General features: G+C 40.8%; 1 protein-coding gene across 2 annotated transcripts in view; it reads left to right on the forward strand.

Annotated features, from left to right (window-relative positions):
• The window catches only part of TP53BP1 (tumor protein p53 binding protein 1), a 111,583-nt gene that overhangs the window by 9,526 nt on the left and 79,710 nt on the right, over window positions 1–22,347 (forward strand). For both annotated transcript variants that reach the window (XM_066276870.1, XM_066276871.1), the window contains exons 8-11: window positions 523–689; window positions 3,846–3,972; window positions 6,474–6,568; window positions 11,416–11,624. In XM_066276870.1, the coding sequence (XP_066132967.1) occupies window positions 523–689; window positions 3,846–3,972; window positions 6,474–6,568; window positions 11,416–11,624 (598 nt within the window). The remainder of the gene's footprint in view (window positions 1–522; window positions 690–3,845; window positions 3,973–6,473; window positions 6,569–11,415; window positions 11,625–22,347) is intronic.

Here is a 22,347-nt window from a genome sequence, read left to right on the forward strand (position 1 = left end):
ATAAGTCTCTGGAAAGGGATTAGCAGTGATTGTCATATATGTGTGAATAGTATTGGTGTGGAGTCTTGGTTTAGGCTTAGATTAAGTAGATCAAATGGAAAAGGTCAGCAGAAGATAATGTGTGGACACTAGTGCAGAGGATAATTCACACCCAGGCCCTTTCCTTGGAAGTTCATTGGTAGAACTGGCATTGTTCTCTGTTAGAATCCTTCATGCACATCTAGATAAGAGCATATGTAACAAAATCCCTAAATCACTCATCAGTGATCTCATGTAACATAGGAGTGAGCAGAGTTGGAAAGAGGTATTGCTGTCTGAGAGACTGAGTTTGAAATGGGCCGAGGGCTTTGTATCATATAATATCTTATTTCAGTTTTAATAAGTAGTTGTATAGACTAGAGAGCTACTGAAAAATTTGAAATTTTTAAAGGGAAACAGACAAAAAGAGGAAAAGTTTCTTAGCTCAAAGATGAAAACATTTGAACATAGCAACTTTTTCTTCTGGTAATATGAATCTCCTAGGTCAGAGGACATGACTCCTAGTCCCAATAGTTCTCTTACTAGTGTGGAAACAAAAGAACAAATATCTGCTCAAGAACTTCTGGAAGGTGGACTGCAGATTCAGAAGTCACCAGAGCCTGAGGTTCTGTCAACTCAGGAAGACTTGTTTGACCAGAGCAATAAAACAGGTACAAAGAGTAATTAGTTGTTTTATAACTCCTCTTCAAAGATATAAACTTTTTATTTCTGTTTTGAGGCTACTGTTTAGTTTAGAAAGCACTTTATAGGTATACAAACTTGTTTGTGATACAGAAGGAAAATATGTCTCAAGTAGACTAATGAGATTAATTAACATTTTAACATAATTTCCTCTCTGTTTTGGAAATTGAGATATTGGGAAATAATAGGTAATATAGTAGATTTAATAATTATGGACAGAGTAGCTATTTCTGTCATCATAGGTCTCCAGATCATTTTATTTATTATTTACTTATTTATTTTTATTTTAGTTTATTGATTTTTAGAGAGAGAGGAAGGGAAAGAGAGAGAAAGGTATATAGATCTACTTTGGTAAGTGCCCTGACCAGGGACTGAACCAGCAACCTCTGTGCTTTGGGATGAAGCTCTAACCAACTGAGCTATCCGGCCAGGACACCCAAATCTTTAATATATTTAAGTTTGTCATGTTCACCTGGCTAATAGTATACTTATTTGTTTGTTAGTTCATCTACCACAAGTAGGAAGTTGTGGTCTAGCAGAAGACTAGAGTGGTATTTGTTTCATATATATACTGCTCATAAAAATTAGGGTATGTTTCAAAATTAATATGAAGCTATAAAATATCCCCTAATTTTTGTGAGCAGTAGTTAACCCCTATAAGTCCCCCCCATTCTGTAACCTCACAGAGCAAGGAAGTTTCAGTAATAACTAGCAAAATATACATTAAGTCCTTAATGTTGTTGATAGCTTCTGTGATTTTTTTATTTTATTTTATTTTTGTGTTTCTCTGAAGTTGGAAATGGGGAGGCAGTCAGACTCCCGCATGTGCCCGACTGAGATCCACCCGGCATGCCCACCAGGGGGCGATGCTCTGCCCCTCTGGGGCATCGCTCCGTCGCAACGAGAGCCATTCTAGCGCCTGAGGCAGAGGCCACAGAGCCATCCTCAGTGCCTGGGCCAACTTTGTTCCAGTGGAGCCTTGGCTGCAGGAGGGGAAGAGAGAGACAGAGAGGAAGGAGAGGGGGAGGGGTGGAGAAGCAGATGGGTGCTTCTCCTGTGTGCCCTGGCCGGGAATTGAACCCGGGACTCCTGCACGCCAGGCCAACACTCTACCACTGAGCCAACGGGCCAGGGCTGGTTCTGTGATTTTAAGTGAAACAGTGTATAACAAAACCAATTTTACCGTAGGCTAATTGATATAAACAAGAGTTAAGTTCATAGGATAGTCTCGTTAGTGTCATTATAATGGAGTGGTGTTGAATGAAATGACATTATTGGAGGACATGCTATAATGAGTTGGTTGTAAGGAGGGAAGGAAAGAGGGTTATATTCATTTACTATGTGTGCAAGATATTCAAAGGGTCACTAAGGAATCTTTTTGGGGTCTCACTGAAAATACAAGGTTGTATTTAAGAAATTCCTTTAAACCTGACCAGGCATTGGCGCAGTGGGTAGAGCATAGACCTGAGATGCTGAGGTCCCAGGTTTGAAACCCCATGGTTGCCGGCTTGAGTTTGGGTTCATCCAGCTTGAGTGCTAGATCCCCAGCTTGAGTGTGGGATCATAGACGTGACTGCATGGTTGCTGGCTGGAACCCAAAGGTCACCAAGGTCGCTGGCTCAGTTGAAGCCACCCCCACCATCAAGGCACATATGAGAAAGCAATCAATGAACAACTAAAATGAGGAAACAACAAATTAATGCTTCTCATCTCCCTTCCTGGCTGTCCCTGCCTGTCCCCCCCTAAAAAAAACCCAAAAAATAACAGTGAAAAGAAATTCCTTTATATTTGGAATGATACTCCATCTGTTGCTAAGAAGGGACCAACAGGAGACTCTTCATAATATAAATCAGAACTGGCTGTTCATATATCCTTTTACTCATGTGTTAGTATTTTGTCTCCTTTTGAGGCGGCCCAGGTTCTAATGAAAATTGCTGCATTCGTATTATCAGATGTCATGCATTTTGATTTCTCCCATCTCCATTTTATGGCTTCAGCTTATTTTACCTTAGGTAGATGTTGAAATAAAAGTCTTAGTTGCTGTTTTATAATAGAAGCTTCACAAGAAAGAAAAGCAGATAAGCAGAAGTATCAGGATTCTGACCTTTTCAAACTTCAGTCATGACAGAAAGGACTAAAGAATTCTTTTTGTCATTTCTTTTTAATAGTTTGGTTGTTTATTTATTTATTTTTGTGACAGACAGAGAAAGAGAGGGACAGATAGGAATGGAGAGAGATTAGAAGCATCAATTCTTTATTGTGGCACCTTAGTTGTTCATTGATTGCTTTCCCATATGTGCCTTGACCGGGGAGCTCCAGTAGACTAAATGACCCCTTCCTCAAGCCAGCGACCTTGGGCTCAAGCTAGTGAGCCTTGCTCAAATCAGATGAGCTCCCGCTCATGCCGGTGACCTAGGGATTTTGAACCTGAGTCCTCTGTGTCCCAGTCCGATGCTCTATCCACTGTGCCACCGCCTGGTCAGGCTGGTCATTTATTTATGTTAATTATTTTATTTATTACATTTATTTTAGAGAGAGGAGAGAGAGAGAAATGTGGGAAAGAGTGGGAAGCATCAGCTCATATAGTTGCTTCTTGACTGGGTTTCTGGGTAAGCCCAGGGTTTACGAACTGGTGATCTCAGCATTTCAGGTTGGCTGTATTTACCACGCTACCGCAGGTTAGGCCTTTTTCAATTTTTTATTGAAGAAATCCATAATTTGCCTGACCTGTGGTTATGTGGTAGATAAAGCATTGACCTGGAATGCTGAGGTTGCTGGTTCAAAACCCTGGGCTTACGAGGTCAAGGCACATAGGATAAGCAACTACTATGAATTGATGCTTCCCATTCTTCCCTTCCTTTCAATCTCTCTTCTCTTTCTAAAATAAATAAAATCTTAAAAAGATTCATAATTTAGTTGGGAGGAGGGGCTTTTAATGATCATTTAAAATTTGTGTTATTTCATTAATTATACTACTATTAGGAAACAGTTTTTGCTTTCTTGGAACGTGGTTGGAAACATGTATATTACTCTTTTTGCAGTACAGTGTGTCTTATTTTTTTTTTGACAACTCCATAATGTCAGTCTGAGAAGTAAATGCAACTGGTTCTTTTTTTTCCCAATAGCTTCTGATGGTTGCTCTAGTCCTTCAAGGGAAGAAGGTGGGTGTTCTCTGGCTTCCACCCCTGCCACCACTCTGCATCTGCTGCAGCTTTCTGGGCAGCGGTCCCTTGTTCCGGAGAGCCTTTCCACGTAAGTAAGCCTAAAACAGCTTTGCCAGGAAAACATGTGCCTGAGGGTCTTAGGTTAGGGTTGAAAGAGCTAAATTGTCCATTAGTTCAGCATTGTTTTTGAAACCAAAAGGTAAACTCTAGGCTTTAGAATTTGGGGGTAGAAACTTAGTGGAACTATTGAAGGTGAGTAGATCTGCTTTCTCATTTGGAAATTTATAACAGTAGCCCAAAGGTTTCAGGAGGAAAGAAACTGCCCAGTTACTTAGAGACTATTACACATCCAAAACAAGCATTCTGCTCTTTCATTTGACTAGCAGTTCTTTTCATTTAACTCATTTAAGGGTGGAGAATAGGTTACACTAGAGTTGACAGTAGTTAGATTTTTTTTTTTTTTTTTTTAGTTACTGTGTTAGAGTAAAGAGGTTTGTTTTTTTAAATAAAAATGTACATGATCTGCCTGACCAAGCGGTGGCGCAGTGGATAGAGCATCGAGCTGGGATGCAGAGGACCCAGGTTCGAGACCCCGAGGTTGCCAGTTTGAGCAGGGTTCATCTGGTTTGAGCAAAGCTCATCAGCTTGGACTCAAGGTCGCTGGCTCCAGCAAGGGGTTATTCGGTCTGCTGAAGGCTAACGGTCAAGGCACATATAAGAAAGCAATCAATGAACAACTAAGGTGTCGCAATGAAAAACTGATGATTGATGCTTCTTATCTCTCTTTGTTCCTGTCTGTCTGTCCCTATCTGTCCCTCTCTCTGACTCTCTCTCTGTCTCTGTAAACAAAAAAAAAATGTGCATGAGCTTACTAATAGGCTAAAATAGAGTAAATATTTTTGTGTCAGATCTTCAGATGAATTATTTTTTTAGTACTTTCTCATCTACTTTTTTTCTTTTTTTAAAGATTTTATTTATTTATTTTTAGAGAGGAGAGAGAGAGAAGGGGGGGAGGAGCAGGAAGCATCAACTCCCATATGTACCTTGACCAGGCAAGCCCAGGGTTTTGAACTGGCAACTTCAGTGTTCTGATTTGACACTTTATTCACTGCGCCACCACAGGTCAGGCACTTTTCTTACTTTCACTTTTTTTTCCTGTTCTTTTCCAAGTGATAGGAGGGGAGCTAGAGAGACAGACTGCTGCATGCATCCCGACCAGGATCCACTTGGCAACTCCCATCTGAGGCTGATGCTCTGCCTATCTGAGGCCATGCTCAAACTGAGCTATTTTTAGCGCCTGAGGTGGAGGCTCCACAGAGCCATCCTCAGTGCCTGAGGACGATGCACTCAAACAGATTGAGCTATGGCTGCAGTAAGGAGAGAGAGAGAGAGAAGGGGGAGGGAAAGGTGTGGAAAAGCAGATGGTCAATTATCCTGTGTGCCCTCACAGGGAATTGAACCTGAGACTTCCACATGCTGGACCAGCACTCTACCACTGAGCCAGCTGGCCCCAGGGCTCATCTACTTTTCAATCATGATGTCTTTAGGTCTGATCATTTACTTTCTCTAATAATCATAGGGCATTATGTTTACCCTTTTTTTTTTTTTTTTTTTTTTTTTCCATTTTTCTGAAGCTGGAAACAGGGAGAGACAGTCAGACAGACTCCCGCATGCGCCCGACCGGGATCCACCCGGCACGCCCACCAGGGGCGACGCTCTGCCCACCAGGGGGCGATGCTCTGCCCATCCTGGGCATCGCCATGTTGCGACCAGAGCCACTCTAGCGCCTGAGGCAGAGGCCACAGAGCCATCCCCAGCGCCCGGGCCATCTTTGCTCCAATGGAGCCTTGGCTGCGGGAGGGGAAGAGAGAGACAGAGAGGAAAGCGCGGCGGAGGGGTGGAGAAGCAAATGGGCGCTTCTCCTGTGTGCCCTGGCCGGGAATCGAACCCGGGTCCTCCGCACGCTAGGCCGACGCTCTACCGCTGAGCCAACCAGCCAGGGCATGTTTACCCTTTTTTAATCCTAATTTTGGATATGTCTGCTCTGAGAAATAGTTATTGAAGTATTGCTCATGGCTTTTTCACTGGTCTCAGGTAGCTTTTTGAGAGAAATACTAATAAATATTTTTCTGAATGGCTTAGGTATTTTTGCTGTTAAAGTAAAAAATTGGCCTTGGCTGGTTGGCTCAGTGGTTGACCCAGCGTGTGGAAGTGCTCTTAGGTTCAATTCCTGGTCAAGACACACAGGAGAAGTAACCATCTACTTCTCCCTCCACACCTCTCTCTCTCCCCCTCCTGCAGCCATAGCTTGATTGGTTCCAGTGCATCAGTCTGGGCCCTGAGGATAGTTCCAGGGAGCCTCTGCCTCAGGCACTAAAAATAGCTCAATTTCTAGCATGGTCCTAGATGTGCAGAGCATTGGCACCAGACAGGTGTTGCCAGGTGTATCCTGGTCAGGGTGCATGAGGGAGTCTGTTTCTCTATCTTCCCGTCTGTCACTTGGAAAAGCAGAAAAAAAAAGTAAAAAACAAATGCTAAACTGTGACTGTGGTAAAATAAACTGTGATTTTTTTTTTTATATATATAAAGGAATTCCTCAGACCTTATTGCTCCTTCCCCTGATGCTTTCCGATCTACCCCGTTTATCGTTCCTAGCAGTCCCACAGAGCAAGAAGGAAGAAAAGGTGAGCTCTCTTGGTCTGTTAATTTCAGATTAGAAGAGGAACCGCACTTCTGCCTTGCAGAATATACTGTTTCTTTATGTTAGAACACTGTGACCTAAACAAGTCAGGAGGACTCATGTCTGTCTGTCCTTTAGGGATGTGTTTTAGTATAAAGTGCTCTTCTAGCACTGATTTTTTTTTGAGAAATCTGTGTTGTAGACTTAATTTTTAAAGAAACCCTTAAAGGAAAATTTTTGGGTTTTTAAAGTTAAACTCAAATGAATTAGTATGGTTAAGAACTGGGATTATTACTAATGGGCAGTAGTTTCCAACAACATGTTCATATGTTATTGATGAGAGGGTGCCAACAATTTCTCTCGTTCTTTATAGGTTATTTTTGCTATTATCAAGCAGTTCTTGTCAAACAGTGGCCAGGAGCAGGTGGTAGAAATTTTGACTTTTTCTTTGAGGACTTAGTGATTTACTGCAGTGTGTCCGTAAAGTCATGGTGCACTTTTGACCGGTCACAGGAAAGCAACAAAAGACGACAGAAATGTGCAATCTGCACCAAATAAAAGGAAAACCCTCCCAGTTTCTGTAGGATGATGTGGCAGCATGTGCACATGTGCAGATGATGACGTAACACCGTGTATACAGCAGAGCAGCCCACGGCCATGCCAGTCAAGATGTGGATGGTACAGAGGAAAGTTTAGTGTGTTCTGTGGCTTGCTTAAATTCAAATCCGTGACCAAAGTGCAACACGAATATTGGCGCATTTATAACAAAGCGCCACCACATAGGAATAACATTACTCGGTGGGATAAGCAGTTGAGGGAAACCGGCAGTTTGGTTGAGAAACCCCGTTCTGGTAGGCCATCAGTCAGTGACGAGTCTGTAGAGCTATACGGGATAGCTACCTAAGGAGCCCTAAAAATCTGTGTGTGAGCCCACATTGAACTGCACTGAATAGGTATGAAACTGGGAGAGTTTTTCTTTTTTTTTTTTTTTTTTGTATTTTTCTGAAGCTGGAAACGGAGAGACAGTCAGACAGACTCCCGCATGCGCCCGACCGGGATCCACCTGGCACGCTCACCAGGGGCAAAGCTCTGCCCACCAGGGGGCGATGCTCTGCCCCTCTGGGGGGTCGCTCTGCCGAGACCAGAGCCACTCTATCGCCTGGGGCAGAGGCCAAGGAGCCATCCCCAGCGCCCGGGCCATCTTTGCTCCAATGGAGCCTCGGCTGCGGGAGGGGAAGAGAGAGACAGAGAGGAAGGAGGGGGGGGGGTGGAGAAGCAAATGGGCGCTTCTCCTGTGTGCCCTGGCCAGGAATCGAACCCGGGTCCCCCGCATGCCAGTCCGACGCTCTACCGCTGAGCCAACCGGCCAGGGCCAAGTTTTTCTTTTATTTGATGCAGATTTCACATTTCTATCGTCTTTTGTTGCTTTCCTGTGACCGGTCAAAAGTGCACCATGACTTTATGGACACACTGTATTACTTTATTCATAGGAAAACTTTTCTTTCTACTTAATTTATCTCATTATCTAAACCTCTTTTGCTCAGTCCTAGTGTCCTATCCAGTCATTCAAGGTATTTCTAAATTCCTACAAAGTGCTTTCCAGTAAATATCATGATTTTCTTCTTTTCATACCAAGAGTGATACAATAGCTAGTATTTATTGAACACTTAGTTTATGCCAGGCATGGTTCTATTTTTTTTTCTGGTTCTAGGTGCTTCTTTTTGTTTTTTATCATTGGATCTTTACAACAATCCTAAGAAGTAGGTGTTACTTTTATCCCCATTTTACAGATGAGGAAATGGAGGCACAGAGAAATCTCACAACTAGTTAGTCGTAGTAGCAGGATTTGAACTCAGGCAGCGTCCTCCACAGCGATCAGATATATGCCTCCTATGATATCCTGCTGTCTCTGCTCTTAAGTGATGTAAATATAGAAATATATTTAACTGTCAAGTATAATTTATCCATTACAAAATTTAATTTTAGGCTTCTGTGTAAAAGTTTATGTGTGGTTGTTTTCTCGTGAAATCAGTTGTAGGTAATCAAATGGACTAATATTCTAAGCATAACATGATTAGTTATATCTTCAGTAAAAAAGAAAATTTATTTTACAAAGACTTATTAAGGCAAGTTACATTTGGTTTATATTTAGAACCATTTCTATTTGTAATGTGAACATATAAAAATAATTATATTAAAAATGCTTCCTCTCTGATTGTAAACATAATTAATACAGGCATACATCAGAGGTATTGCCAGTTTGCTTCTAGACCACAGTAGTATTGCAGTAAAGTATAGTAATAAAGTTAGTCTTAATCTTTTTGCTGGTGGAGGGTCTGCCTTCAATTTGTAAAAAATGTAACATCTGTGAAGCTCAGTAAAGCAAAGTGCAAAAAATGCAGTATGCCTGTACTCACTGCAGAAAGTTTGGAAAGCATATGGGAAAGTAATGAGAAGAAAATAAAAATCATCTTTGATCCACAATCCAGGTATAACTATAATTAGTACTGGGATATATTTCCTTCCAGAATATATTTTGTGTATAAATATAAAGAAGTGTCTTTTTGTTGTTGTTTTTAATTGAGAGGACAGGAGATAATGAGACAGACTACCACATGTGCGCTGACCAGGATCCACCCAGCAACTCCTGTCTTGGGATGATGCTCAAGTCAACTGAGCTATTTTTAGTTCCTGAGGCTGATCCGCTGGGACCAGCCTAGCTATCCCTGGGCCAATGTGTTTGAACCAATGGAGCCACTGGCTAGGGGCTGATGTGCTTGAACCAGTTGAGCCACTGTCTGGGGGCTGATGTGCTTGAACCAATCGAGCCACTGGCTGTGTGGGAGGGCAAGAGGGAGAGAGGGAAGAGGGAGGGGTGGAGAAGCAGATGGTTGCTTCTCTTGTGTACCCTAACTGGGAGTCAAACCAGGGACGTCCATATGCCAGACTGACACTCTTATCAAAGAGCCAACCAGCTAGGGCCTACAGAAGTATCCATACATTTGGTACCATGTTACATGTATGGTTCAGAGTTCTTTGGTTTTCATGTAATGTATTTTCCTTTGTCAATTGTATTTTAAGTTTAATATATTTGCTTAATATTTGTGCATAACTGTTTGTAGGACTGTGTATGCTTTTTTTTTGCTGTCTAAGATTATTAACCTAAAGCCTTCTTATATGTAGTGCTTAGAACAGCAGCTCCTTAATACGTGCTTTGTCATGGTGAGAAAGATCAAAAAGTATAATGAAAAAATTGACCACAGCTGTGGCAGTGTAATAAAGGTGTACAGCGCCAGATCCTGACTGAACCTAGTGTTAGACTAGGAGGTGAGATTGAAGCCAAGTAAGCAGCAAGGGATAGGTACTGGGGCTGAGGGTAGCAGTAGATGATAGGAAAATCTCAATGGCAGGAGTAGTTTGTGAGAGTGGTCTAGAGCAGTGATTTTCAATTTCTTTTTTTAACTCATGGCACACATAAATTAATTACTAAAATTCTGTGGCACACCAAAAAATACAGTTTTTGCTGATCTGACAGAATAATAGGTATAATTTTGATTGATTTCCAAAAAAAAGTAGTAACTACCTATTCTATTTTGCTCCAAAGTGACTTTTAAAAAAAATCAGGTCCCTATACTTGTGTGTGTTTCTGTACCAAGAACCAACCAGTAAGATGCAACCTTATGTGATGTGGCCAATAAGATGCAACTGTATTTATTATGTGACCTATAGAGTGCTTGTTTTGGGAGCATATATATTATGTAACCTCTATATTCATGGTTCAAGACAGGGAATTTGCACTGGACAGCTATTCTGTTGGCTGCTGTCATTTTTTTTTTCTTATGATGTTATTTATTTTACATAGGGAAGTGAGCAAGAAGTATAGTTGCTTCACTTTAGTTGTTCATTGCTTGCTTGTTGCTTGCTGTATGTGCCTTGAACCTGGCAAGCCCAGGGTTTTGAACCAGTGACCACAACTTTCCAGGTTGACGCTTCATCCACTGTGCCACCACAGGCCAGGCTGTTGTCATTTTTTTATTTGACAATCTAAGGGAAGAGAGGTCAGTGTCCCTGACTAACTAGTGAGGTATTGCATGTTTTAAAATTTCTTGTGGCACATCAGTTGAAAATCACTGGTCTTGAGGGAGCCTGTTTGGGGTCAGGTTGTATGATAGAAGGAAAAGGGCTGATGAATCAAATAGCTAGGCTGACTATGAGGGAGATACTGATGGCCTGCAGGTGGGCAGTATCATACTATGGGAAAACAGGGTTTTGTACCTGTTTCCCTTATAGGCTATTTGTCTCAAGATTAGTGTCTTGTACTTAGTTTTTTGATAAGTCAGTGCTGATTGGCATTGGTAGATTTTTTTCCTTCTCTATTTGTCTTGGCACTCGTCTTTCTGCACTTAGTAGTTGTAAATGCAAATATAATGCATTCATAAATATGTATATATTTACTTAGAGTGGTGAACACAAGGTCACTGCCTTTCAAGGTCTCTGACAGAATATGTGATGGTTAAATTAGGTGGTATTAATTTGAGCCTTTCTTTGCAGAATGTGAAAAGCTGACTTACCAGTCAAGAGGCTCAGAGGAGCCAGATTTTAACATTTTATGTGATAGGTTGTTATCCCTAGATGAACATTCTTTTAATCTGTAATGTGACTATTTTGGGAGCGTGGGGAAGAAAGTATTACTAGATTTCTAGAGCCCAGTCTATTAATCTATCAGCTTTTCTGAAAAATTAAGTCATTGCTTTTTTAGGAATGGAAATTTCTGTGATGTAAGTGGTACTGGGACATAAGTAGTATTGATGAGTGCTTGTTTCTAAATTTGTTCTTCCTGTTTTAAACCAGATGAGCCAATGGATATGTCAATGTTATCTGAAGAAAGAAGAGAGTCTTTTCAGAAGAAACTCAAAGATTTTGAACCAGTGGAGATAGAAAACCTCTCTGTCGCACCTGAGCCTACTAGATCACCACAAGCCTCGACACCAATATCTCAGAGCACACCAGTCTTCACTCCTGGGTCACTTCCTATCCCATCCCAGCCTGAGTTTTCTCATGTGAGTATTGTAGAAATATTTTTTTTTTCCTAACATTTGGAAAAAAATAACTATTGAGGTATACTTTATGAACCATAAAACTCACCTATTTTAAGTGTATAGTTAGTGTTGTTTTAGTAAATTTAGAGTTTTGTAACTGTTATCACAGTCTAGTTTTAAAACATTTCTAGAGTCACCTACCTTCTTGGTGTACTTTTTATGTTTAAATTTTATACTGTGTCTTTTTGAAAATGTTATTGCAAAACGAAAAGGGGGCATTAATCATTCATTATTCAGCCTTAATGCAACTACTAGTTATTTTTGTCTTTCTACATGCTTACATTTTTAAAAAATGAAGTTCTTTATAGTAAACATACAACTTTATTTTTTTTCCATAATGTCTTTTTATTTTTATTTTAGTGCATGCACACAAGAGAGGGGGTGGGACAGACAGGGACAGACAGGCAAGATGGAAGAGAGATGAGCATGGGATGGGATCATAGACATGATCCCATGGTCACTGGCTTGAGCCCAAAGTCGCTGGCTAGAACCTGAAGTCACTGGCTTGAGCCCAAAGTCTGGCTTGGCTGGAGCCCCCTGGTCAAGGCACACATGAGAAAGTAATCGGTGAACAACTAAGGTGCCACAATGAAGAATTGATGCTTCTCATCTCTCTCCCTGTCTGTCTCTCCCTTCTCTTTCTCCTGCTCTCTCTTGCTAAAAACAATAAATAAATAAAAATAAAGCAAGGGAAAACTAATGTCTCATTTCATAATTTAAAGTGTTTAAAAAAATGAAAATTAAAAAAATGATTGATTTTAGAGAGAGAAGGTGGGGGAGAGAAAGAGAAACATTGATTTATTGTTGTTCTACTTATTTATGCATTCATTGGTTGATTCTTGTATGCGCCCTGATCAGGGATTGAACTTGCAAACTTGGTGTATCGGACAACACTAACCAACTGGACTGCCCAGCCAGAGGTTAAAAAAATAAAATTTAAGTTATTTCATGGTGAATTTGAAGGTCTTTTAACTAAATCTCAGTGACGATATTAGGTATTCAGTCTAAATGCCTGTTCTTGAAAGACCTTAAGTGGGGGAATTATTTTGGTGTTATTGGGAAATCTTTCATGCCTTTCAGTTTACGGGTGTTGTAATGAAAGTTTGTATTTAAAAATGAATAGTAATATACCATGTATTTAGTGAGGAAGAAACAGTAGGAAGAAAGAAATATAATTCCTTTCTGGAGTTTTAAAATTGTTGAAAATTTCTATTTTATACAAGTGGTTAGAATTACTCTGGTGGAGTGGTTAATTTATTTACTTTTTTAGATTTTATTTATTCATTTTTATTAGAGAGAGAGAGAGAGAGAGAACAGGGGAAGGAGCAGGAAGCATCAACTCCCATATGTGCCTTGACCAGGCAAGCCCAGGGTTTTGAACCGGCGACCTCAGCATTCCAGGTTGACACTTTATCCACTGTGCCACCACAGGTCAGGCAGTGGAGTGATTAAGAACAGGGACTCTAGTGTCAGAACTTGATGGACTTATCCCTGGCTCTGCCTTTACTATCTTTGTGATCCATTGAAACTGAGTTTAATTTTCCTCATCAGCCCTGGCCGGTTGGCTTAGTGGTAGAGCGTTGACCTGGCGTGCGGGGGACCTGGGTTCGATTCCCGGCCAGGGCACACAGGAGAAGCGCCCATTTGCTTCTCCACCCCCACCCCCTCCTTCCTCTCTGTCTCTCTCTTCCCCTCCCGCAGCCAAGGCTCCATTGGAGCAAAGATGGCCCGGGCGCTGGGGATGGCTCCTTGGCCTCTGCCCCAGGCGCTAGAGTGGCTCTGGTCACGGCAGAGCGACCCCCCCCCCCCCCGAGGGGCAGAGCATCGCCCCCTGGTGGGCAGAGAATCGCCCCTGGTGGGCGTGCTGGGTGGATCCCGGTCGGGCGCATGCAGGAGTCTGTCTGACTGTCTCTCCCCGTTTCTAGCTTCAGAAAAATACAAAAAAAAAAAAAAAAAATTTCCTCATCAAATCAAATGAGGATAATGATACTGCTTAATAAGATAGTTATGAAGGTTAAATGACTTAATATACTATATAAAGTACAACCATTATGTATCTTTTTCTTGAGCTTTTATTTTATTTTTAGTGAGAGAGAATGAGAGCAAGTGCGAGAGACAGACATGAAGGAGGAGAGATGATGAAAAGCATCAACTTATAGTTGTGTTACTTTAGTTCATTAATTGCTTCTCTTATGTCCCTTGACCCAGGGGCCCTCCAGCCAGGCCAGTGACCCCTTGCTCAAGCCAGCAACCTTGGGCTCAAGCCAGAGATGGATGGGCTCGAACCAGCAATCATGGGGTTTCAAACCTGGGACCTCATTGTCCCAGAGTGATGCTCTATTCGCTGCACCACCACTAGTCAGGCTACTTAGCTTTTATTTTTCTATTAATGTCATACACGAACATATATAGTTTAAAAGAGTCTTTAGAATTTAGGGATGAGCTATGAGCACTGACAAAGAGCACTGAGGATTTTCCAGAAAATGTAGTGGATATTAGAGACCAGTTACCAGATGTTTATCAGTAATCAAACAGGGCTTTTAAGAAAATGAATATCTAAAAAAAAAAAAAGAAAGAAAATGAATATCTTTCCCCTGGCCAGATAGCTTGGTTGCTTAGAGCGTCATCTGGAAGCGCAGAAGTTGCCAGTCGGATTCCCAGTTGGAGCACATACAGGAATAGATCCACGTTCCTGTCTCTCTCTCTGTCCTTTACTATCTCTCTAAAAATTAGTAAAGTAAACTTAAAAAGAAAAAAAGCAAATAGATATCTTTGCAATCATATTCCTACTTGGGGAATTGATTCCTGGCTTCAAAGGGAAAACTGACTTTTTGAAGAGGACTTTATTGAAATTGCCCCACCTTCAACATTCACCACAGACCTTCAGAGGGAGATATAAATCAGCAATGAAAATTAGAGACAAAAGAATGAAGAGGCTAAGATGACTCCAGTCAAGTCTCTTTGGACTCATATTTCAAAATTCCTCAACCAGTACAGTCTACGCTTTCTAAAAATTTACAACATAGTTTTTATATTTAGGGTTTGATTTTATGATAAGCATTGGTAAAAGTGAAGAAAGGAGTAAGATAGTTAAAACAATGTCTCTACTCTCATTCTTTTTTTTTTTAGTTTTTTTTTTGTGTGTGTATTTCCCTGAAGTTGGAAACAGGGAGGCAGTCAGACAGACTCCCACATGCGCCCGACCGGGATCCACCCAGCATGCCCACAAGGGGGCGATGCTCTGCCCATCTGGGGCGTAGCTTTGTTGCAACCAGAGCCATTCTAGCGCCTGAGGCAGAGGCCATAGAGCCATCCTCAGCACCCGGGCCAATTTTGTTCCAATGGAGCCTCAGCTGTGGGAGGGGAAGAGAAGCAGATGGACGCTTCTCCTGTGTGCCCTGGCCAGAAATCGAACCCCGGACTCCTGCACGCCAGGCTGATGCTCTACCACTGAGCCAACCGGCCAGGGCTTCTACTCTTATTCTTGATTCATAGTTTGCAGAAGTATAGAATTCTAGGTTGGAAATAATATTAAACTTTGAAGGCAGTGTTGCTGTTGAGAAATGAGCAGTCAGTCTGATTCTGATCTTTAATGTGTGGTCTTCTTTTCCTTACTGGAATTTTGTAGGATTTTCTCTTTGTCTCCAGTGTTCTGAAATTTCCAGACTTTTGGAATATATCTGTGTTCATCCTTGTATTGGGCAAATGGTACACCCTCTCAAACGTGGGTCAAGGATATTTAATTATTTAATTTCTTCCTCTTATTTGTCTCCTTTCCATCTCTTTATTTATTTATCTTTTAAATGTTTATTTTATTGATTTTAGAGAGAGGTAGGGAGAGAGAATAAGAGATGGGAACATCAATCTGTTCTGTATGTGCCCTGACCAGGGATCGAACCAGCAACCTGTGCACTTCGGGATGATGCTCTAACCAACCAAGCTATATGGCCAGGGTGCCATCTCTCTTTTTAAAATTAAATTAATTAATTAATTGATTTTAGAAAGAGAGGAAGGTGGTGGGGAGAGAAACATTGATTTGCTATTTCATTTATTTATGTATTCATTGGTTGATTCTTGTATATGCCCTGCTGGGGATCTAACCTGCAACCTTAGTGAGTTGAGATGACACTCTAACCAGCTGAGTTAACTGGCCAGGGGCCATCTCCTTTTTTTATGTTCAACTTTCTGGGTGATTTCCTCAACAATCTTTTTTTTTTCAACTTTATTGAAATATAATTCATGTACCATGTTTTTCACCCTTTTAAAGTGTAAAACCCAGGGATTTCTACTGTATTTGCGATTTACCACCTACTTTTAGTACATTTTCATCCCTCCCTCCACACCCCAAGAGACCCAATGTCCAGTAGCAGTCACTCCCATTTTCCCCATCCCTAGTCAGCTACTAATTTTGTATCTCTGTAGATTTGCCTATTCTGGACATTCCATATACCATATTCCCCCATGTATAAAGATGCTCCCATGTATAAGACACACCTTAATTTTGGCGCCCGAAATTTGAAAAATGTATGACATAAAGTTACTGAACTCAAATTTTATCGTAAAATTTATACAAGTGATCACTGTCAAAGCTCCCATCCATTAGCTTGTCCTTGTCTGTGTCTGATGACGAATCACTGTCTTCATATGATTTCTCGTCCTCGGTTTCATATATGGCATTTGAAGTGCCACACTTCTACAACCACTGTATAAGACACACCCAGTTTTTAGACCCCAAGTTTTTCGGGAGGGAGCGTCTTATACATGGGGAAATACGGTAAGTGGAATTATACAATACATAGTCTTTTGTGATTGGCATATTTCACTTAGCATAATTTTCTCACAGTTCATGGTGTGGCATGAATTAGAACTTCATTCCTTTTTATTCTTAATACCATATTGTATGTATATAACACAACATACACATCCATCAGTTTATGAACATTTGAGTTGTTTCTCCTTTTTGGCTGTTGTCAGTAATGCTGCTGTGTACATTTGTGCACAGGTTTTTGTGTGGACATATGTTTTTATTTCTCTTGTATATACCTAGGAGTGTGATTGCTGGGTTCAGCCATATTTTAACTTTGCTCTGAGTTACTAATTTCTATTCTTGGTTTTTTAATTTTGAAACCATTTTTTCCCCTCTGAATGTTCTTTCTTTTAAATAGCATTTTGCCTAGTTTTACAGGTGTATTCATATTCATATGTCCCTATAATTTATAGTTGTTTTTAAAAATTAGGTTTTTCTCTGCCCTGGAATAGTCACTATTTCTTCAAATAGATTTTAATTAGTTTTGTTAGTTTTGATCTTTGAATTTCAAATTAGAGGCTTTCTATAAGTATCTGCTAATCCTTGATTGTCTGGTTTAAGAGTAAAATACAAGAAAACTGTTTAGAAGTTCTGAGCTGGTGCTTAGTACTTGTTACTGGAATTCACTATAGTGTGATCTGCTAGGCCAATTTTGGAGTCTCCTAATGTCAGTACTATATCTTAATTTTTGTCAGAAAAATGTTAAATCTCCTGTCAGCTGTCATTGTTCTAGAAGTCTATTAATGGCAGAGAACTGGGGTGTTGAGAGGCAGGTGCAGGTTCCATTTGATACGTAAATTTCATTTAGTCTCTGTTTTCAATATGGTACTTTCTGATAACTGTGCCTTTTGTTCTCTAGTTCAGGAATGCTATCTTTTTACTCTTTCTAGGATGGAGGAGGGTCAGGAGAGAGGATTGGGGAGTTCAACTGCTTATTAAATAGATTCCAACCAGTCCTCCCGTTTTTAGCTTTACTCTCACCAACACTTGCAGAGTTACCTGGCACTGTTGCCAAGTCCTGAATGTTTTTTGGGGCGTAGTGGTTCTGTGGTATAATTTGGGTTACTTCTTGGCTTGTTCCACTGCTGGTTTAGGAATTCAGCTTTCACTAGTCTGCTGCTAAATATAGATGACTACTCTTCCAAAATTTGTTGCTGTTGTCTTTTCTTGTATTTTCTTTTTATTGAAAAATTTATGCTTTAAAAATATTTCTTTACAGTTGCTTAGCAAGGTTTTGGGAAAGATGTTCATTATATATCAAACTCCTTACATACTATTCTTTTTTTTTTCATTGATTTTTAAGAGAAGAAAGGGTGGGAGAGAGAGAGTGAGAGATGGAGAGCAGGAGAGAGAGAGAGAGAGAGAGAAGCGTTAACTCATTGTTCCACTTAATTGTGCACCCCTTGATTGCTTCTCAAATGTGTCCTGACTGGGGCTCAAACTGGCGCCCTCAGGATTGAGCTGGTGACCCCAGGATTGTACTGGCAACCTTGGCACTCCAGGGTGATGCTCTTTCCACTGTACCACCAGCCAGGGCTGTATTATTCCTTTTTTTTTAGCAAGAGAGAGAGAGAGAGACAGACAGACAGACAGACAGAGACAGACAAGAAGGGGGAGAGAGATGAGAAGCATCAACTTGTAGTTGTGGTACGTTAGTTGTTCATTGATTGCTTCTCATGCATGCCTTGACTGGGGTGCTCAAACTGAGCCAGTGACCCCTTACTCAAGCTAGTGTCCTTGAGCTCAAGCCAGCGGTCTTAGGCTTCAAGTCAGCAGTTTTTGGGCTCAAGCCAGCAACATGGGGTCATATCTATGATCCCATGCTCAAGCCCATGACCCTGCGCTTAATTAAGCTCATGAGCCCATGCTCAAGCTGGATGAGTCTGTACTCAAGCTTGCGACCTCAGAGTTTTGAACCTGGGTCCTTAGCATCCCAGATCAATGCTCTATTCACTGCACTACCACGTGGTCAGGCTAGGCTGTATTATTCTTAATTAACCTGTGCACATGTTATTTCTCCTGTGCCTTGGTTACTGGAGTCCAAATTTATGTAATTTTGATGTTGTAAGATCTAAATATTTATAATGAGATAATGACTAATCGAGAGAAAATTGGGATAAAACTATTTTTTCCTAATATTTATTTTACTTTTATTTAAATTTTAATTAGAATTTTTTTCTATTAGTAGACATAGAAAATTTTATTAGTTTCAGATGAACAAAATAGTGATTAGACATTTATATAACTTGTGAAGTGATCACCTAAGTCCAATACCCATCTGACATAGTTATATTATTGACTTTATTCCCTGTGCTATACTTTACATTCTCATGACTATTTTGATAACCACTGGTTTGCACTTTTTAATTCCTTCACCTTTTTCACTCATCCTTCCAATCCCCCTTTCATTTGGTGACCATCAGTTTGTTCCCTGTGTCTGTGAATGTTCTGCCTTGTTTGTTTATTTTGTTCTTCAGATTCCGAATATTGGTAAAATAATATGATATTTGTCTTTCTCTAACTTACTTCATGTAGCATAATATCCTCTAGGTCCATCCATATTGTCACAAATGGCAAAATTTCATTTTTTTATGGCTGAGTAATATTCCGTTGTATATATGTACCACAACTTCTTCATCCATTTGTTTATTGATGTACCCTGGATACTTCCATATCTTGGCTATTGTAAATAATGCTTCAGTGAACATAAGAGTTCATATATTGCTTTGAATTGGTGTTTTGGAAATCATTGGATAAATATCCAGAAATGGAATTACTGGATCATATGGTAGTTTTCTTTAAAATTTTTTGGGTGCTGGATACACAACACAACATTTCAAATGCTATAGAAATGTTTACCTGAAACCTATGTACAGTATCTTTATTGATCAATGTCATTCCTTTAAATGTAATTTTAAAAATAAAATTTAAAATATAATTAAAAATTTCAAGTAATCTCAAATACTGTTTTCCATAGTAGCTGCACCAATTTACAACGCCACCAACAGTACAAAAGGGTTCCCTTTTCTCCACATCCCTACCAGCACTTGTTTGTTCATTTCTTGATGATAGACTATTGATTTCAATTTGCATTTCCCTGATGATTAGTGATATTGAGTATCTTTTCATATATCCTATTTGTAGAAATGTGTACTCAGGCCCTCTGCCCATTTTTTAATCAGGTTTTTTTTTTTAGTGTTGAATTGTATGACTTACTGTTTTGGATATTAACCCATTATCAGATGTATCTTTGACAAGTATCTTCTCCCATTTAGTAGGTTGCCTTTTTGTTTTGTTGATGGATTCCCTTACCTTGCAAAAACTTTTTAGTATGATATAGTTCCATTTTTTTTCTTTTTTTGTGTGTGTGTGTATGTGTGACAGAAACAGAAGGACAAACAGGAAGTGAGAGAGATGAGAAGCATCATTTCTTTGTTGCATCATCTTAGTTGTTCATTGATTGCTTTCTCATATGTGCCTTGATGGGGGGGGGGGTGCTCCAGCAGAGCAAGTGACCTTAGGCTCAAGCCAGCAACCTTGAGCTTCAAGCTAGTGACCTTTTGGCTCAAGCCAGTGACCAAGGGGTCATGTCTGTGATCCCATGCTCAAGCCAGTGGCACTGTGCTGAAGCTGGTGAGCCTGTGCTCAAGCAGGATGAGCCCTTGCTCAATCCAGTGACCTTGGGGTTTTGAATCTGGGTCCTCTGTGTCCCAGTCCCAATGCTCTGTCCACTGTGTCACTGGCTGGTCAGGCGATCTCCTGGAGTTCTATAGCTTAGTGTGTGTGTGTGTGTGTGTGTGTATTTGTGTGTGGTTTCTGAAGTGAGAAGTAGGGAGACAGACTCCCGCATGTGCCTGACCGGGATCCACCTGGCATGCCCACTAGGGGGCGATGCTCTGCCCATCTGGGGAGTTGCTCTGTAACAACCGGAGCCATTCTAGCGCTTGAGGCAGAGGCCATGGAGCCATCCTCAATGCCTGGGGCAACTTTGCTTTAATGAGCCTTGGCTTCGGGAGAGGAGGAGAGAGATAGAGAGAAAGGAGAGGGGGAAGGGTGAAGAAACAGATGGGCACTTCTCCTGTGTGCCCTGGTCAGGAATTGAACCCAGGACATCCACATGCCGGGCCGACACTCTACCACTGAGCCAACCAGCCGGTGCCTAGCTTAGCATATTTTTTACAAATTTATTTATTTATTTTAGAGAGAGAGAGAAAGAAACACTGATATATGCATTTATTGGTTGATTCTTATATGTGCCCTGACTGGGGATTGAATCTGCAATTTTGGAATATCAGAACAGTGCCCTAACCAACTGAGCCATTTGTCCAGGGCTAGCTTAGCATATCTTTGAGATTTGTATTATTGCATGTATTAAGTTTTATTCCTTTTTACTGTTAGTAGTATTTCAAATTATGGACATCTACATATTTACTAGTTGACAAACATTAGGGTTGCTTCCAGTTTTGGGGCTCTTATGAATAATACTGCTTTGAACATTTGCATATATATCTTTTTGTGGACATAAGATTTTATTTCTCTTGGGTAAATACCCACAAGTAGAATTTTTGGGTTACATGGTAATGTATGTATAACTTTATAAAATATCGCCATACTGTTTTGTAAAGTGTCTGTTCCTTTTGCATTCCCATGAGCAATATATGAGATGCAGTTGTTCCACATCTTTACCAACAGGGTGCTGTCTTTTTAACTTCAGCCATCATTGTTGGTATGTAGTAGTATGTGTTGACTAACAATAATACAAGTTTTGTATTTTAACATCTGCTTTATGAATGCTAGCTTATTTTAAGCACTCTTTTAATTTATTTTATTTTTTTTATTTATTCATTTTTAGAGAGGAGAGAGAGACAGAGAGGGAGAGAGAGGAGAAAGAGACAGAGAGAGAGAAGGGGGTAGGAGCTGGAAGCATCAACTCCCACATGTGCCTTGACCAGGCAAGCCCAGGGTTTCGAACCGGCGACCTCAGCATTTCCAGGTCGACGCTTTATCCACTGCGCCACCACAGGTCAGGCATGAATGCTAGCTTATTTTAAAATAGTGGGAAGTAAAGTAAGTATATATTCCCACTTTGTGAGAACTGAAATGGGCTTCATAGGCATATATTCAAATGATTCCTCTGTGATTGTGGTTCTATCACATATATAACATGATTTTAGCAGCTTGGTGATGTAAGTTATATTTAAGTGTCTTCCTACCCTTAATTAAAACTTTAAGTTACCAGTGGTAGAGCGTCGGCCTGGCGTGCAGGAGTCCTGGGTTCGATTCCCGGCCAGGGCACACAGGAGAAGCGCCCATCTGCTTCTCCACCCCTCCCCCTCTCCTTCCTCTCTGTCTCTCTCTTCCCCGCCTGCAGCCAAGGCTCCATTGGTGCAAAGTTGGCCCAGGCGCTGAGGATGGCTCCATGGCCTCTGCCTCAGGCGCTAGAATGGCTCTGGTTGTAACAGAGTAACGTCCCAGATGGGCAGAGCATCGCCCCCTGGTGGGCATGCCGGGTGGATCCCGGTCGGGTGCATGCAGCAGTCTGTCTGACAGCCTCCCCGTTTCCAACTTCAGAAAAATACAAAAACAAAAAATGCCATTTTTCCTATCTTTGTAAGTCACTTATCTCCACAAAGTATATTTATTCACAGATTTTTATACATTTATTTTAAAGAAGTAAATAAAGAAAAAGTATTTTATCTCTGCAATTAAAAAAAAAAACAACAGTCTGACCAGGTGGTGGCGCAGTGGATAGAGTGTCAGACTGGGATGCGGAAGGACCTAGGTTCGAGACCCCGAGGTCGCCAGCTTGAGCGCGGGCTCATCTGGCTTGAGCAAAAAACTCACCAGCTTGGACCCAAGGTCGCTGGCTCCAGTCTG

The sequence above is a fragment of the Saccopteryx bilineata genome, chromosome 4, assembly GCF_036850765.1.
Source record: "Saccopteryx bilineata isolate mSacBil1 chromosome 4, mSacBil1_pri_phased_curated, whole genome shotgun sequence".
Taxonomy (NCBI): Eukaryota; Metazoa; Chordata; class Mammalia; order Chiroptera; family Emballonuridae; genus Saccopteryx; species Saccopteryx bilineata.